The sequence below is a fragment of the Dermacentor andersoni genome, chromosome 1 (genome assembly GCF_023375885.2).
Source record: "Dermacentor andersoni chromosome 1, qqDerAnde1_hic_scaffold, whole genome shotgun sequence".
Classification (NCBI taxonomy): Eukaryota; Metazoa; Arthropoda; class Arachnida; order Ixodida; family Ixodidae; genus Dermacentor; species Dermacentor andersoni.
The window spans coordinates 24,903,530-24,920,951 of record NC_092814.1 but is presented as its reverse complement, the minus strand read 5'-3'; the positions used below and the strand labels follow the sequence as shown (position 1 = coordinate 24,920,951).

At 43.7% G+C, this 17,422-nt stretch overlaps 1 protein-coding gene across 3 annotated transcripts in view; it reads right to left on the bottom strand.

Moving 5' to 3' along the window:
- Window positions 1-17,422, bottom strand: part of sp3 (phosphatidylinositide phosphatase spermathreecae) — a 270,294-nt gene that overhangs the window by 66,032 nt on the left and 186,840 nt on the right. For all 3 annotated transcript variants that reach the window (XM_050192990.3, XM_055061254.1, XM_055061255.1), the window contains one exon: window positions 2,768-3,010. In XM_050192990.3, the coding sequence (XP_050048947.1) occupies window positions 2,768-3,010 (243 nt within the window). The remainder of the gene's footprint in view (window positions 1-2,767; window positions 3,011-17,422) is intronic.

Here is a 17,422-nt window from a genome sequence, read left to right as displayed (position 1 = left end):
AAGAAATCTAAAAAAAGGATGCCTAAGTACTTGTTATGAGTTGGGAATGCGAAAGCATTAATGTCCAATTGAACGCCGCTGAGCAGTCCGAGTTATGAACTCCTCGCGGGCAAGCGAGCGCGCTGATACGCTTGGCACATTTTGATTTGGCCTTACTGAGGCCCAGTTGAAATGCAGGAAAGAGCATGCACGGACAAGGAACGCATGGATGACACAGACTTCTGAGAGTGAGGGTGACAAGGCATCGCAGCAATGCCCTCTCACCTCATGCAACACCTAGTGTGAGCTACTGAGGCAGTAGGTGTTCTCTTTTGCTTGCTCTGCTTGTGCCGTGGTGTCACAGCCAATGGGAATTTAAGTGCTGTTTTGCTGCTACAGACACTGGATTTTTCACTCAATGAGCCATTTCATGCTTTCGCATGAATATATAAAATAAAGGTCCAACTTCAGTGTGCCATGTGTTTGGTCACGGAGCCCGAGGTGCCGTAGGCCTGAGGACTTCACGCGTGATGTTCTTGATTGCCGAGTCGTATGCGCCAATGTGCGAGATGTCTAGCCGCGGGTCCAAAGAGTAAACAATGTGCATGGTCGCAGGTCCAGAGGATTCCGTGTGCGATGTGCTGGGTCACGGTGCCGATGCTCAAAAGGCTTAGCCGTAGGTCCGAGGATTGCTTACACAATGTGCTTGGAAGTAAACTTGGAAGCGAAGTCCGAAGCACTGATGCTCGAAAGGCTTATCCATATGTCCGAGGATTCTGCGTGCAAAGTGCTTGGTCACGAAGCCCGCACCACCAATGCTCGGAATGCTTAGCTGTGGGCTCGAGACGTCCAGTAGCAAAGGGGTCGACTGTGCTCTGCAATGTCCCCGGCGCGCCTGTTTTGACACTCATCGCGATCATAGTGGTCGAGACGTCGAGAGCTCACGAGATGTGAAGAGCAGACACTTCCGCGATGGAACGAGCCCCGGACCAATGGCGAACTGGAGTCACATGGCAGGTGCGGCCAATTGGAGACTCTAGAATGACCTTCAATTGTTTGCTTCTGTGCGCTTGTTTCTGTATGGAAGAGATAGCTGAAGCGGCAAATTTAAAGACTGAGAAATGAGAGTATGGAAAGGTGCTGCCACTCACCTTACTGAACAGAGCTAACAGAGCTAGTATAAGACCAAGATGGTGGCTTTTGGCTGTGCTGTTCTGGAGATAATGTAGCTGGAAAAACACTGTTCTTTCGTGATTTCCACGAAATTTTTCGCCACCTTGTCTGACACAAATTTTTTAGAGCATTTTTACATGGATTTCGGTGATGATATTTCGGAATCAGATAGAAAAAAACGTTACAGAAATTGAAAATGTGATTTTCAAAAAATCAATTGTTTGGCCATTTCTCGTGATGCAAAAGCCCAGTTCCCCTTTGATTCGACATTCTGGATAATTCTGTCAATTTCAGCGGTCTTGGTCGAATTACTGGAAGTTGAATGTACTGCACTAACTGCGTTTTATTACCCTTCTACTGCTGCTGCAGTGGCTAGAAACAAATGCCAAATTTAAGGGTTGGCAACAATTCAGTCATAGCTGTGCAAGGCTATGGGGACCTTATGGAAAAATTGGAGGACGCTTAAGCTTCGCCTTCAAGAGTGGAACGCTAGAGTGTTCCCGTCGACCCACCAAGGGGTGTAAGACATTGCGCTACGGCGCAGCGATCACTTATGAGGCTCCCTGCATCGGACTTTGCACCCACCAATCACGCGGTGAGCGCTGAGCAACGCAGCGTTCGGTGCGGCAACGAAACGTGCGCCTGAGCAAGCGGAATGAACCAAAGAACTTGGTGTCTCGGAGGGAGAAATTATCTACGCGAGCCAAACGTCGTGATCAGCACGGAAAGCCTGGCCGCGACGTGCCATGAAGGCCGACGCGATCATGGGGCTGACGCCTCGATGGAATCGCCTTCTATCTCGCTTGGGAGCACCACGCAGATGCACGTCTCCTTGGAAGGAGCTCAGCACACATCACAGGGGACGCGTTCCCACCAGACGCGCTATGACGCAGCGATCAGGTCAGAGGCGTCCCACATCGGACGCTGCACCTAGGAATCGCGCTGCGAGCGGAAAGAGGAGCCACGTCGCCAAAACGCGAGGGTGCGAGTGACGCACGCTGGAAGTTGGAAGGGGAGAGCGCGAGAAAACTTATTAAACACATAGGTAGTGGGGCATCCTCGCACCGGTCCCCGCACGGCCAGAAGGGGAGAAGCGGGCGAGTGGCGCGCCACGTGTCAGGGCAGCGCCGCACATTGCGAGGAGGGGGTCTTCTGTGTTTGCCGCAAGATGGCTCTGCGTGTGCACAGAGCGCAGAAGAAATGTAGCGGAAACGTACTTCGCTACTCGTGTAACTGCGACTTCTGTAAGTTACATGCTCATAATTACCGATATACACCGCAGTATAACTCTACAGCACGTTTCTAAGGCAACACCGCATTCACTAGAGGCGCTTTTGTACCGCTTTGAAGCATCGAACTCGTGGCTGAGTGGTAGCGTCTCTGTATCACACTCCGGAGACCCTGGTTCGATTCCCACCCTGCCCATTTTGCAAGTTGTTTTTTATTCATGAAGTGCCTTCCGGGATTTATCGCTCACGGCCAACGCCGCCGACACCGACGACACCGGCTTTTCTGCAACACGAGCTCCTTAACGCTGTCGCGTTAAAATGCCTAATTATGACAGAAAAGCAGCAGACATAATCATTCACACACAGAAACGGGCACGGCCACTTACACAGGGTCAGCATCAATGAGAGCCCATCCTCCTAGCACCACCTCACTCTCAGGAATCAGCATCTTCTTGCAGTGCTCTATCAACTGCTTGACATGCTCTTGGTGCTCCTGGTCTTGCATTTCCAGTACAGGCTCATCATCCTGCTCTGGGCTGACTGCCATAAAGTCTTCTGTGATTGGATTGCCCAACATCAGGTCAATAGTGGCTTGCCGGTAAGCATCCTTGAACCGGTTCACATAGTACCTGCAATAAGGTAGGTCAGCTATAACTGCCTCTGCTCAGTGAAAAGAAACCTGTCTCATACAACAAATGACCTTCGAGCTTAAAGCCATCAGTGTCACCAGATTTACGTTTCTGTGAAAGGAAGTCAGGACAGATTCAATCCAGGAAGAGGACAGAAAGAGCAGCCACATGCCATGAAGTAGCCCTGTATATAAAAGCATTACAATACTTCTTGCAATAACCATAACAGATGCGTAGGTGATAATGCACCTTCTACAATATTTATCTGTGGTCACCAAGCTCACCTCCATTTCTAACCATATACATGTCTCATGCATAGTGTCGGTTGCATTGATGTAGGCACCTCTGCACAGTGACCTCAGGAAAGCATGGCACACATTAGCTACGGTAGCTCTGTTTGGTAAGGTGATAGTGGCAGCACGTTTTCATACTCTTGGTGATGTGTTCCAAAAATTGAGTGACCTGTTGAAGGAAACCGAACAGCACAAAAGACTGGACTGTATAGCGTACACGGACACAGTGCTTTTGCAGGCAGTGACCTGCTAAATTCCGTTCACCTATGAAAGCTTGGTAAGCACCGTTGCTTCGAGTCAGTACGGTTACATATTGGACAAGATATGTAAGATACGATTTCTAGACTACTCTAATGCATTTGACTGTGTAGCACATTGCTGTCTTATTGAAAAATTATCAGCTCTTAGAATTGAGTTTAACTATGTCATGGATTAGAAACTTTTTATCTTGTCGCCTTTAATTCACAGTTGCAAGTAACTTTTCTTCTTCCCTCTGTGACTTAATATCTGGTGTACCACAGGGTAGCGTCATGGGTCCCTTACTATTTTTAATTTGCATTAATGACATTAGCACTAACATAACTTCCAGTATAAGGCTCTTTGCCAATGACTGCATTGTCTGCTGGGTTATTAAAAATGCTAATGACCATCTTAACCTTCAAAACCATCTTAACACTATTAACTCCTGGTGCAAGAAATGGCTAATGGCCCTTTACTCAACTAAAAGCAAGGTAGTTTCGTTCAGTCGTAAACACTCTACATCTAGCTTCCCTTATTCTATAAATAATATAGTGTTACCTCATGCTTCTTCATACACCTACGTAGGAATCGAACTCCTACTCTCTCCTGGAAGGAGCACATAACTACCATTTGTGCTAAGGCATCTAAAACACTTGGCTAGTTGTGTTGTAATTTACGTCATTCTAACTCAAATGTATGTAAATTAGCCTATATAACTTTCATTCAATTGCAGCTAGATTTCGCCTCAGCAGTCTGGTCACCTCATCAGAAGTACCTCGTTAACAAGATAGAGTCGATCCAAAATAGGGTCACTCACTTTATATCATCTAACTACAACCACCATTTCAGTGTTACTAACCTTAAACAAGAACTTGACCTCTAGCCGTTGGATACCCGTCACTTTGTTTCACTTTTATGTCTAGTGCATAAATACGTTCATATCCTACCGTCTCATCACTTACCAATTCACCCTCCCACGCACACATCCCGACATCTACATAATAACCTGAGCATCAAATGCATTGTTGGAAGGACTCAAGCTTTTAATTCAGCTGCACTACCACGTGCCATTGCACTTTGGAGTGATCTTCCCGAAGCCATCATCACGATCACTGACCATAACCACTTTTGTGAACTGGGCAGACATTTTAATATTGCATAAGGATTCCACATTCTCTTGTATCACATACTGAATAGGTCTGTATAGTACATTGATGACACTCCAGTGCTTTGTTTTAGTAGTTGTCTGCTGACATAACTGTTTATAGCTCTGTGCCCCCCTCACTCTATGCTTCTTCGGAAGCCCCTGTGATGTAATGTAAATAAAATAAATAAATGAGAAAAATCAAACAAGCAGTCAGCAATGTGTATTCCGATACCACCAGTGGGTCTTTCTCTGGTTGCAAGCTGTGCACGAAAGAAAAAGGCCGTGAAGCACGTATGGCTTACCTGGCAAGTGTTCAGCTTGTAAATTATGTACTAGCTAGTCTCCTGTCTTTTGTGCTGTTACTGTTGCTCATCACCCTCTCTCTGCAAACACGGCATATGTCATCATGATGGCAAAGCCAGAATTCTTTAATGTAATGATCCCAATATACCCGAGTTCTACAATAAACACAGCGACCTAACGTAAAGCAATGAAGCACATATGTCTACCTGGGAAGTGTAGGGCTTGTAAATTACATACTAGCTAGCCTCCTCTATCTTGTAGAGTGACTGCTGCTCATCACCAGATTTTAAACTCTCTCTGCCAGCACAAAGCATGGCATCATGAAGGCAAAGCCAGAATTTTTTAATGTAATGATTCCAAGATTTCGGAGTTCTAGAATGAACACAGTGAATGAAGGTAAAGCAGTAAAGCACATATGTCTACTTGCGAAATGTACAGCTTGTAAATTACGTACTAGCTAGCTTCCCATCTCCTGTGCTGTTGCTGTTGCTCATCACCAGCTTTTACCATCTCTCTGCCAGCATGACATATAGCATCATGAAGGCAAAGTCAGAATTTTTTTCTGAATGAGCCCAAGATTCCAGAGCTCTACAATGAACACAGTGAATGAAAGTAATAAATCTTTTTGTACTCCAAGCATTTTCACACAGGTACCACATTTTCCTCATAAGACATTGCCCTAAAGTGTTATGCAACATGTTTATGCAGTAAAAGGAATCAGTGGCTACATGAAAGAAACCTCTCTCTCTCTCTCTCACACACACACACACACGCAAACGCACGCATGCGCGCACGCGCACACACACACACACACACGCACACACACACACACACACACAATCCCTTCTTCTAGTACCTTTAACGACATTGCGGTGGTAAAAACGGGTTAATGATCACCTACTTCGTTACAAACTCTCTTAATGTGAGGGCTCACTAAAAGCATCTGCATAACAGCTGAACTATGAACATCAGCAATTTCAGTACAGAATTCCATTTCAGCTGCTCTTCCTCGCTGTCGTACTCCCCTACTGATACACACATGGTGCCTTAGTCTGATAAAGATGATGTATGGTGTTTGATGGCACAAGGGCCAATATTGGTGAATGAGCGCCAGGAAACAGTATGAGGTGTACAATGGTGCATTCAATGACAAATGTTATAGATGTAAATTGGCTGTATAGTGGCCTAAAATATGCACTATTAAATGTGTAAAATATACTGTACATGTATTAAAACTGACATGTGAGGTGAGCCATGAACATAATACATGCTGCAAAGTGATGTTGTAAGAATATTCAGGTAGCACTCATGCCTCACCCAAGCCCTTGTACGTAAGGGCAGGGAAGCACATTCTCTAAATGCTACAATTGCAGCAGCAGCCTCCGATAAGAGGCTGTCCTACAGATCACTTGTGTGTGTAACATGTAGTAAACAAACATTTAAAAAAGCTGAAACTGACTTGCTATCAAAAAGTGAGTCGTTGCCAAGGAACATTGCTGGATGAAGTGAAATTTGCTGACAGTATGGTGAATGAAAGTGTTTTTTTCTTTGAGCTTCTATTTAAAACATTCCAGCAATATGTGCAGGACAGTCAACGTCTCGCCACATTTACCATAGATAGGTGGGTCACTGCCAGTCAACAGTTATGAGTGTCTGCTATATGTGTGCCCAATTCTTAGTCAACACATGATGATCTTGGTTTGCCACGTTTTTGTTATGGGTGATCAATCCCCTAACTGCGGCTTAATAACATGCAGCTTACTAGATGTTTCAGCATCCAATGAACCCATCCAGTTGCCTCTCAGCTTTTTCTATAAGAAAGGTTTCAAGTCTATGGCAGGGAGAGCTACAGAGTTGCTGGCTTTTGTTGCTACTGATATAACGGTTTTATCTGCCAGCATATTGCCCTCGATGCCTCTATGCCCAAAAACCCTGCATATTGTGACATGCTGGCTAGACATGTATACTGTACACAGAAGTGAATAAAAAAAATTTAGTACAGAATCTTTACTTTTACAAACCAACTTTAAAGTTGTCACAACACTTGGAGAGTCTGTGAATATAATGGCTTTTTGTATATTTGTGTTCCTGATATGCTTCACAGCCGACAGTATTGCATATGCTTCAGCTGTACAGATACTTGTTTCCAGGTGCAGCACGTTGGATTCAGAAAAGGATGGTCCGAGTGCTGCAAAAAAACTCGCTGGCCTGTGACCTTGATGCGTCCGTGTAATACTCTGGGCATGGGTATTTCGTCTGAAGTACAAGGAAGTGCATTCAAATGCATGTCTTTGGGGTGTGCTTTATGACCTTGATAAACGATGCGTCACATTCTTCCAGCTACCACTGCCATGGCAGTAGCACCTTTACTGAAGGCATTACACAATGTTCTAGAAGTGGGACACACATTTCTTCACTGAGCTTCCTCACATGCAGTGAGAAGGGCTCTCTTGCTGTGGGCCGATTGTCAAAAAGTAAGGCACAAGACACATTGTTTAGTTTCGTAACTAGGGTGTTCAGGATTCGAATGTACGTTTAGATAATACATGAAGCCGGATTATGACCACTGTAGAGGGAGTGACCACTCATTTCATTCTACATAGAGACTTTCTACAGGGTTTGTCCTGAAAGCACCAGTTGTGAGGTGGATACCTAAATGGTGAACAGGGTCTAGGATTTTTAGTGCACTTGGTGTTGCAGAATGATAGATTATAGCACCATAGTCAAGGCAAGAACAGACAAGGCTCTTGTACAAGTGCAGGAGGCATTTCAGATCGCTACCCCATGTTGTGCATGACAGAAGCTTTAAGAGGTTAATTGTTCTGGGACGTTCGTCTTCAGGTATTTAATATGGGGAATAAATGTAAGCTTTAAGTCTAAAATGATTCCTAGGAATTTATCTTCGTTGCTCAAAGAGTTCATCTCTCTTAACCGCAATACTTAGCACAAGTACTTTTCTGGGCGTTTATTTTAAACCCATGTTTATTCCAAGCTGCACTTGTCGTTCGCAGATGACAATATTGCACAATTTAAAACCTACCTGCACACTGTCGACATAAACAGAATAAAACATTGTGCATGGAACGAGAGTATGCAGGGAATTCACTTTTGCAATAAAGATGATGATGATGATGATTTATTGACATCTCTTTTGAAACTGGGCGGTGACAGATGGTCACCTAGGCTTCTTGAGTTACTCAGGTATGCTATACATGCTTTTCATTCTAGCATTTTTGTATAAATCTCCTTAATAATTTTTTTTCTCTTCCTCAAGACTTCTCCATCTACCTTGTACCGCTATCTACGCTTGCAACGAATCTGGTCGTATCAATCTCTTCCTTTTTTTTTTCCACCAATACTCTAAACGTATCTTGCTCATGTAGACTGTTGACTAGCTCATGCTTCCATCCATTCTACTAGGATGTGCTGAATTATCTTCGAATTTTGGCTGCAGCATACACATGCCTCATCTTGTTGCGAATACAGTCCAAACCTGCGATAATGAAATGTTGCTGTACTACAATCCCGCATAAACGAAATTTACCGGAATGCAACCCCACATATTAACACGTAACACAGATAAAGTGCTGGTTTACCATTTTTTCAAATAATTCACAAGGACAGTGCTATTGGCCCGTAACTACTTGCTAATGATGGGTCCTTGCCTTGATTGGGTATTGAGATGATAATAGTTCCCTTCCAAGAGGATGGAATATAGCCAGTTGCCCACATGCGATTGAAAAGACTTAAGAGTGTTTTAGAGTTTCAGGGCATAGGTACCTAACCATCTCGTACATGATATGAGCGCCACCTGGTTTGGAGTAGTTACAACAGTTGAGAGATGCCTTAAGTTCAGCGAGAATGAATGGTCGATTTCATGCCTCGTTTCACGCACATTTGCGTTCGAGGGGCAGTTACTCTGTGCATTCTTTGAACTTCAGGAAGGGTTCAGTGTAGTGTAATGCACTAGAGATATATTTAAAATGCTCACCCAGAAAGTCTGAGTCTGTCTGATCTTCCAGGCTATCATCTTATGTATTTACCAAGGGCAGAGAGTGTGTGTGATGGCCTTTTAATTTATTTACTCTGTTACACACTTTTCTCTCTTCCATGTAAGAATTTATGCTACAAAAATACTCCTTCCCACTATCTCTCTTAGCACGTCTACGTGGTTTTCTGCCTTGCAACACTGCTTGTTTGAAATTGATTAGATTTTCAGCAGTTGGAAAGTTGTGAAGCAATGCCCAAGCTTTGCTTTGTTTTTTTTTTTCCATGCTTTCCTACATTTATCATCCCACCATGGGATGCAACGTTTATTGGCTAACCCAATAGTTTGTTGGATGCATCTTGTGGCAGCCTCTATTACAAAACCTGTCTGTTAGGTAAGCCACAGCATGGTTTATTTAATAGGGAAGACACTCCTCGAAAATACATTTTTAAAATATTTGAACCAAAGGTATGAAAGTCCACCCATTTATAGAGCATTACAAGCAGATTTCAAATATGTTATTAGTTTCTGTGTAGCCGCTATAGTAATTGAGTTATGTGCTACACAACGGGCAAAATAGAGTGATTTTGTGGGCACTTTATTGTGTAATAGATTTTTGTAAAAAGCTTTCTGCTGTAGCTTATTTAGCTTTTTGTAGACTGCTAAGTGCCGATATCTATTCAAACAGCATCTACAATTACTGCAACTACGAAAGAAAAAAAGACACTTCAACGAATGCATACATGCACGCTCTTGAAGATATGTACAGTGCTCATACCTACTTAAAATTGCAATATCTCCCAGCAATAGTTGCAAAAGTACAAGGTTGTATTTCAGGGAATTGAGAAAAAAAAATTTGTTTAAATGCTCTAATCTTTTTGCATAGTTCTAGTAATTATACACGCTGTTTGGCTAAATATCGGCACTTCTTGATCTACAAAGAGCTAAAGAAGCTACAGCACAATGCTCTTTGTTAAAATTTAGTGCATAAAAATGTGCCCACAAAGATGACTATATTTTTTTTCCATTGTGCAACACGTAACTCAAAAACTATAATAGCTACACAAAAAGTAACAATATATTTGAAATCTGCATAGAAAACTCTATAATTCACTGATTCAACCTTCCATCGGGAAACATGTGGGGAGCATTCAGCCTATTTTATAAGATTTAAGACTATTGGGAAGTGGTCACTTCTGTAGGGGTTAATAATGTTCCAATCAAGGTATGGCATGAGTGTGCTGGATACTACGCTCAAGTCAATTGAGGAATACATTTTGTGTGCAACGCTATAGTATGTCAGCTCCTTATTGAGTAAGCATGCATCAGAGGAAAAGAGGAAATTTCCTATTAAACGCCCTCTTCCATTGCAACAGGAGTCTCCCCACAAAGTGTTGTGCACATTTAATTCTCCGCCAACCATGTCTGCCTCCGGAAGTTAATCATCAATGTAGTTTTGAAATTCAGTTTTATGAAGTTGATAATGGGGAAGAGATGTATATACAGCTGATAGTGACTAGCTTATCAAACAACACTCCTCGGACAGCAGCTTCCTCTAGAGACAGTGTTGTAAGGAGTTGCACTATGATGGGTCTGAGCGGAGATAGAAGACGAAAAAGAAGAGATCGAGCAGAATGCGTTCAAGTCGGCTATCTGTGACCATGTGCTGCCTCATTAGCCATTGTTTTTTTTCTATTGCCACTCCTTTCTGTAATGCCTGTATGGCCTTGAGAGTAAATGAATGAAATTAATGAATAAAATCATGGCATTATCTGGCTGAGTATCTGGTGATGTGTGAGAACATTACATTTGGCGCAGCCAGAGAAGGACCATGTGGATCGAGCTAACAACAGTGGAGAGGAACAGCCAGGCTCACCTGGAGAGCTACCAATTTCAATATGACAGCCAGGTGAGTCTCCATAGCCATCCCAAGGCAGCAAAAATATTTGACTTTGTTACGGCAACGACAAAGCTGACCACCGCAGAGCTTTTCTCCAGACACAGTGCGAGAACAGATATTAGGCTGGATGATTTTGATAGACTATTTTTATGGCCTACCACCCAAGGAGTTACTGGAAATCAACTTTCACTGGAATCACCAGTGACATCTAAGACAGAAGTACTGCGGCTTCAAGCATCACAGTTACAGCAGCAACAGCAGCTCATGGGTCTTTTCAGCCAAGAAATCACTGCAATTCCTAGGAGGTGTGAAGCTCTCGTGCTACCAGGCATTTTTGAAGGTGCAACAGATTTCACTTTGACATGGATGCATTTTTACGAGTACGCATGCCAACACAATGAATTTAAGGACGATGAAGATAAAGTGCTGAATATGTGAACATATTTGACTGGAAATGTACGTAAATGGCATGACTTGAGTACCAGAGACCACATAAGGGACCCATGGAGCTCCTGGTGGGTGCTTTATATGACAGCTTTTGAAAGTACAGTAAAAGCTTTTTAATTCACAACTCGTTAATTCGAAATTTCAGATAATTCGAAGTAGCCGCCGTGGTCCGTCTAACAATGTATTGAAAGCACTATGTAACGCATCCGGCTAATTCACACAAAATTTGCACGTCACTGATAATTCGAACTCGGCGCCATCATGGACGGAGAGATTGCTAGTGTGCAAAAGCACGTCGGCGATGCTGGCGACGCCGCACGGGCCGTGCTGCTTTGCTCTTTTCATCTGTGGCCCTTTGTTTAGGCCTGACTGGAGAGAGACGCATTCGTGCCTGACCAGCCATGGCCAATGCCTCTGTTGCAGGTCACTTCTCTCCCTCTCTCAAGACCTTAAAGATAAAAACGGGGACGCGGGGCTGCATGTTTTTTTTGTTTTTTACACCTTTCTGTTACATCTTGGAGTTTACACGTATTATTACACGTATCTCAGCGACGTATCCCAGCATTGCTGAGATACATGTGTGGCCGCCACCAGTACATATAGCAGAACTCAGCAGTGTGCAGCAGGTGCAGCTACGAAAGTACAACGGAGACCAATGTCACAGCAGGTTGTGGTGCGTTTCACGAGTGCATTTTAGAGCGCAGCTTTTGTTTCTGGGGCGTAAAGGTGCGTTTGTAGCCCGATGTTTTCAGCGCGCATCGCTTGTGGCCAGTCACGCACATCGCTTGCGCGGTGCCAGCCGAAATGTCGTCCCCTCTAGACTTCGACGTGCGTGCCATCGGCTGCTCTCTTTGGAGCATGCGCAGAACGATCCCCAACCTGCATGCCGCTTTGAAGACTTTGAATGGCTGTCTGCGACCATCGGCAAAGCAGTGTGAGCACCTTTTTTCTCTGCGCCATGCATTGTGAGTCGGCGCAGTCAGTGCAACGCGCGGATGGCGCAACAGTCATATCGACGTCAGGCATGTCGGGCCGCATTGGTCGTGTCCGGTTATGTTGGCTGCGCCAATAGACATTGTCCTCGCCAACGTGACATAGCGAGCGTGCACGCGCACTCATGCTACGTCGGACTATATACACACCTTAATGGGGCGATGTTTTTTCTCTTTCATTAGTTCGAGTTTTGCATAATTGAAATTTTCGTAGCATCCCCGCGTAATTCGAATTAACGAGCTTTTACTGTAATGCTGTAGACTGTTGGGACAGGACAATATTCTTCCTATGCCACTCTGGCAGTCTCTTGGATTACTTTTTTGAGAAGAGGAGACTTTCAAATTTGCAAACCTGCCCTATCAGAATCTTCTATGGTACCTTTTATACTCCATGGCATGGCAAGGGATGAGCAATGATGCTTGATGAAGTGCTGCATGCACTGAAAGGTGTTTTTGTCAACAGATTACCACAATGTCATTTTCAAGAATCATGCCAGTCAGTCAATGATAGTTCCCTGCATAACGCCGCCCTTCACCAGGACAGGTCTTTAGAAGCAGTGCTGCTGTGCCGGACAAGTCAAACGTGATACAGGAAAAACGAGTAAGTGAGGATTCACAGCCACACCTAATGATTGAAGATGAGGCTGTATATTTGACGAAGGCTAGCGTACTTCATGGCACAGTGAATGTCAACGGACAAAATGTTAACATACTTAGATACCAGAGCTTCTGTTAGCCTTATCAATCGGTGCCTTGTCGAGAATAGTGCGATTCACTCAGGCCATGCTGTGAAGGTACACAGTTACAATGGCACAGTAAGGTGTATGCAGAATTGGGCATGTATAAGAGTAGAATTTAAAGGGTCCCTGAAATGGTTTGGACAAACTTTGTAGACATGTAGCGTACAGCTACAGTAAAACATTCACACCACAATTTGTGTGAAGCGTCTCATATTAAGAGAGCTACGGACGATTACAAGTTGCCCTCCTCGATAGCCATGCTTTTTCTTTTCAACTCGTTCACCGAGTGATCAGGGCTAAGCTTCGCCTTCACTGGCTCTGCGTAATGATGGGACATCGTGTTGTCTACTTCCGGTTGTCTTGGAGCCAGCGTGCGAAGCCTCTCCAATCTCCCCGCCAGCAGCCTGTGCTTCCTCAAGAGCTGTAGAAGATAGCGCCAACCGAATACAGGACTTGCAAAACACTATTGTGGTATATAGTAATCCTCTGGCGAGAAATGATGGCCGCAAATGCGTTGATGCGGGTGCCGATCGAATACCTACAACCTGCGCTGCAGCCACTCTGCTTGCATGTTTGACTTTCAGAGTGACACAGTGCCGCAGCTTGACATGTCACCGATTGCTACATTTGCAGCCCACAACCCAAGGGCAAACCATGGTGTTCACGAAAAGACAGATCGAGACCAACACAGACAGCGCAGCTCGCGTCAACATGGAGCACGTTGTAACACAAGCAGACGACACTTGCTGTGCACCGGAAGTGCCTGAGTGTAGTGATAAATTCTCCTTGTACCTTCTCTTTCTGTTACCTTCTTTTCTATAGAAACAAATTAACTAACATTCCAACTATTACGAACATTTGTTCACCATAAAGTTGGAAAAATTGTCGATGATGCTCCCTGGGTAGCTAATTGGATAGCTCGCCCTACTGGCATCATATGGTCACCTTGCGTGACTTGGTTATGGACAGCTAAACAATCAGGCAAGTGGTGTGCTGCGATTGGTAGCGATATACATTTTTATAACCTTATAATAAATTACACGCTTTATGCAGAGCACTTAGCTGCATCAATTAATGATCAGAAGGGCCATCCCTAATGACTCAATATGTTTGTACAAAATTGTCAAAATTGTTTCAGGGCCCCTTAAATAAGAACAAGTTGGTGCTGGAGGCATTCGTCATGGAGGAAGTTGAATATATGTCTATTCTGTCTAGACCAGATATGAAATGTTTCCATGTGGATATTTCATGGAATGTGAGATAACAATTGAAGCAAAATCACCAACAGAAGGAACACCTAGATGGTTCCACAATGCCACAGATGTATGATTGTTATACCCAGAACTTCTCTGTGTTGAAGCCTATCCTTCACCTGAAATCGCTATAGAAGTGCTATTTTTACTTCACGACACAATACCAGTTAGAAGAAAGCAATACAGTACAACACATGAAAAAAAAAGGTCTGGCTAAAGCAAGAATTACAGAAAATGTTAGACGCTAAGATCATCAGACCCGCAATGCCACCTTTCACATCTCCAATCCCAATAGTTAGAAAGGAAGATGGGTCGTTTTGCCTTTGCACAGATTATTGTCTCGTGAATCGACAAACCGAGCTGTTCCCCTTTCTGATGCCTCGTGTAGACGACATCATCAACAAAACAGGAGGGTGTACTTGGTTCTCAAGACTCGATTTATGTAAGGGGTATTGGCAAGTGCCGCTCACTGAAGGTTTTGTGACATCCTTTGAAATATATGAATACAACAGGCTTCCATATGGGTGGAAGTACTGTGAAGTGGAACTACTGTGTTATATATCGCACAATCAGTAACCCCTCGGATCAACTAACTCTCCAAAGTGATTTAACTTGCATCCAGGACTGGTGTAACCAATAGCCCATGGAACTAAACCTCGATAAATGCAAACTCATGTCATTTCATCGAAAATGTAATCCTCTCCTGTTCCCTTATACAATCTCGCACATCACGATAGCATTAACACAGTCTTACAAATCCCTAGGCATAACGTTGTCTAACGATCTAACCTGGAATGCGCATGTCACTAGAGTGATATCATCTGCTAACAGAAGCCTTGGTTTCCTAAAACGTCATTTACGTCTAGCGCCACCAAACCTAAAATTGCTTGCATACAAGTCACTCGTACGCTCTAAGCTGGAATATGCCTCTGCCATCTGGAGCCCTAACCAAAAATATCTAACACACTGTCTAGAATCAGTATAGAACCGTGCCACAAGATTCATTCATTCATGCGATTCATATAATGTCAGTATATCATCGTTAAAAACAGAATCCGGCTTAACAACCCTGGCTTGTCGGCGTCGTATCGCTACTATGTACTTATTTCATAGGTTCTTTTACAGCTCACTTCATCATCCACCCTACATCAGTCCTCCTGCATGCATTTCACTTCGCATTGGTCATCCCCTTCAAGTCGCCCATCCACGTGCGCACACCACCACTTTTGCCTCATCATTCTTCCCACGTTCAGCCTCGGACTGGAACGGTCTTCCGCACAACATCGCCGCAATCACCTGCCCATCCACGTTTTTGAACTGTGTAATTAACATATTTACCAGCGAGCAAACTTGTACCTAAACATCTTTTCCTTGTGTATTTAATTTCTTCTATTAGCTACCCACCCCTTATGTAATACCCCCAATCCTGGGGGCCTTTAAGGTAATAAAGTGAAGTGAAGTGAAGTGAAGAATTCTGGAGCTTGGTTTCAGAATACAATGAACGACATTTTGAAATATTTTATTGGCATCTTGTGTAATGCTTATATAGACGACATTATAATATGCTCACGAACAAAAGAACACCACAACCACCTCACTCAGGTCCTTGAGGCTCTCAGTCAAGCAAAGTTGAAGATAAATGACCGAAAGACTTAATTTTATAAAAGGAATGTTATCTTTCTTGGAAGAATATTTGAAGCCGGAACAAAGAGTACAAAAGAAGAATCAGTTCGACGGATATCCCAGTTAACGAAGCCTTCAGTTCGTGTTTCCTTCGGTCTCGTTGGACATTTCCGAGCATTTATACTTGACTATACCATGAGAACGAAGTGTTCGACTGTACTTATGAAGAAGAGTACCTTTTATGTGGTCAGATGAATGTGAACATGTTTACAATGATCTAGTAGAAATTATCTCATCTGGCCTGGTACTACACCTTCCTGACTTCACATTATTATTTGAGCTTAGCACAGGGATGCTTCTTACTACGGCACCGGTGCTGTGTTTTACCAGACACCCCAGAGAGACTGTGAGCCGACAGCTGAAGGGCACAGGATACTACTCTTACACATTTACCCAAACGCAAGAAAATTATCCAACAACCGAGAAGAAGGCATTGGCAGTGGTCATGGCATTGCATTATTTCTGCGCCTGCTTAGCATGCCATCACTTTAAATTATTTACTGATAATCAAGCACTCAGCCACCCTCTGAAGTTTACCCAACCAAAAGGCGGACTTGCATGTTGGATCGAAGAAATCTAGCAATTCATGTTTGATGTTTCTCATAGGCCAGGGGAGAAAGTTCCCGATGCAGATGCCTTATCAAGGTTGCATATACAAACAGAAAGACTGACTCAGTGTGTTAACTACCTGAGATTGTGGAAGGGCGCTGAAGATTTGCAGCTACACAATGGACGGCTTCAGGTTCCAGCAACAAGCATACCCAATGTGTTGCAATTTTATTACGACAGTCCTGACTCTGGTAGATGTGATGGATTTTGGAAAATCTATTGGAAGGTGTCGAAAAGGCTTACGTGGGAGCACATGAAAGAAGAGATAAGACAATACATTCAGACATTAAAAAGTGCCAGATAAATAAGGCAAAATATAGACCCCGTGGGAACAAGATGGTTGTATCGAAACATTCCACTGTGCCTTTTGAAGTGGTGCACTTGGACTTTGCTCAATTGCAAAAGAAAAAAGAAGGCATCAAAAAGACAGTCATTTCTCATTGCTATTGATGAATGCATGAGAATAGTCACAGTAAAAGCCAGCAAAGAAGATGTCAACATGGTCATTGAACTGCTTTAAGAGATGAATGTTTCAAAACATGGAAGTTTTGGTCGCTGACAATGGTGCAGCATTTCACAGTAAGAGAATTGCAGAGTGGGCAAAGCAAAATGACATAAAGCTGAGCTTTCTCTCTCCATACCACTCGCAGGTGAATACATTGGCAAAAAGAGCAATCAGAGGCATAAAGCAATTCCTCTCGATGTACCCAGATTTCAAGTGTGGGTGGAAGTGCGCCCTGGAAGCAGCAGCCACACATCATAACTCGCACATAGTGGCACTAGGCTGCAACCCCCACTTCGCAGCCTTCGAGGTAAG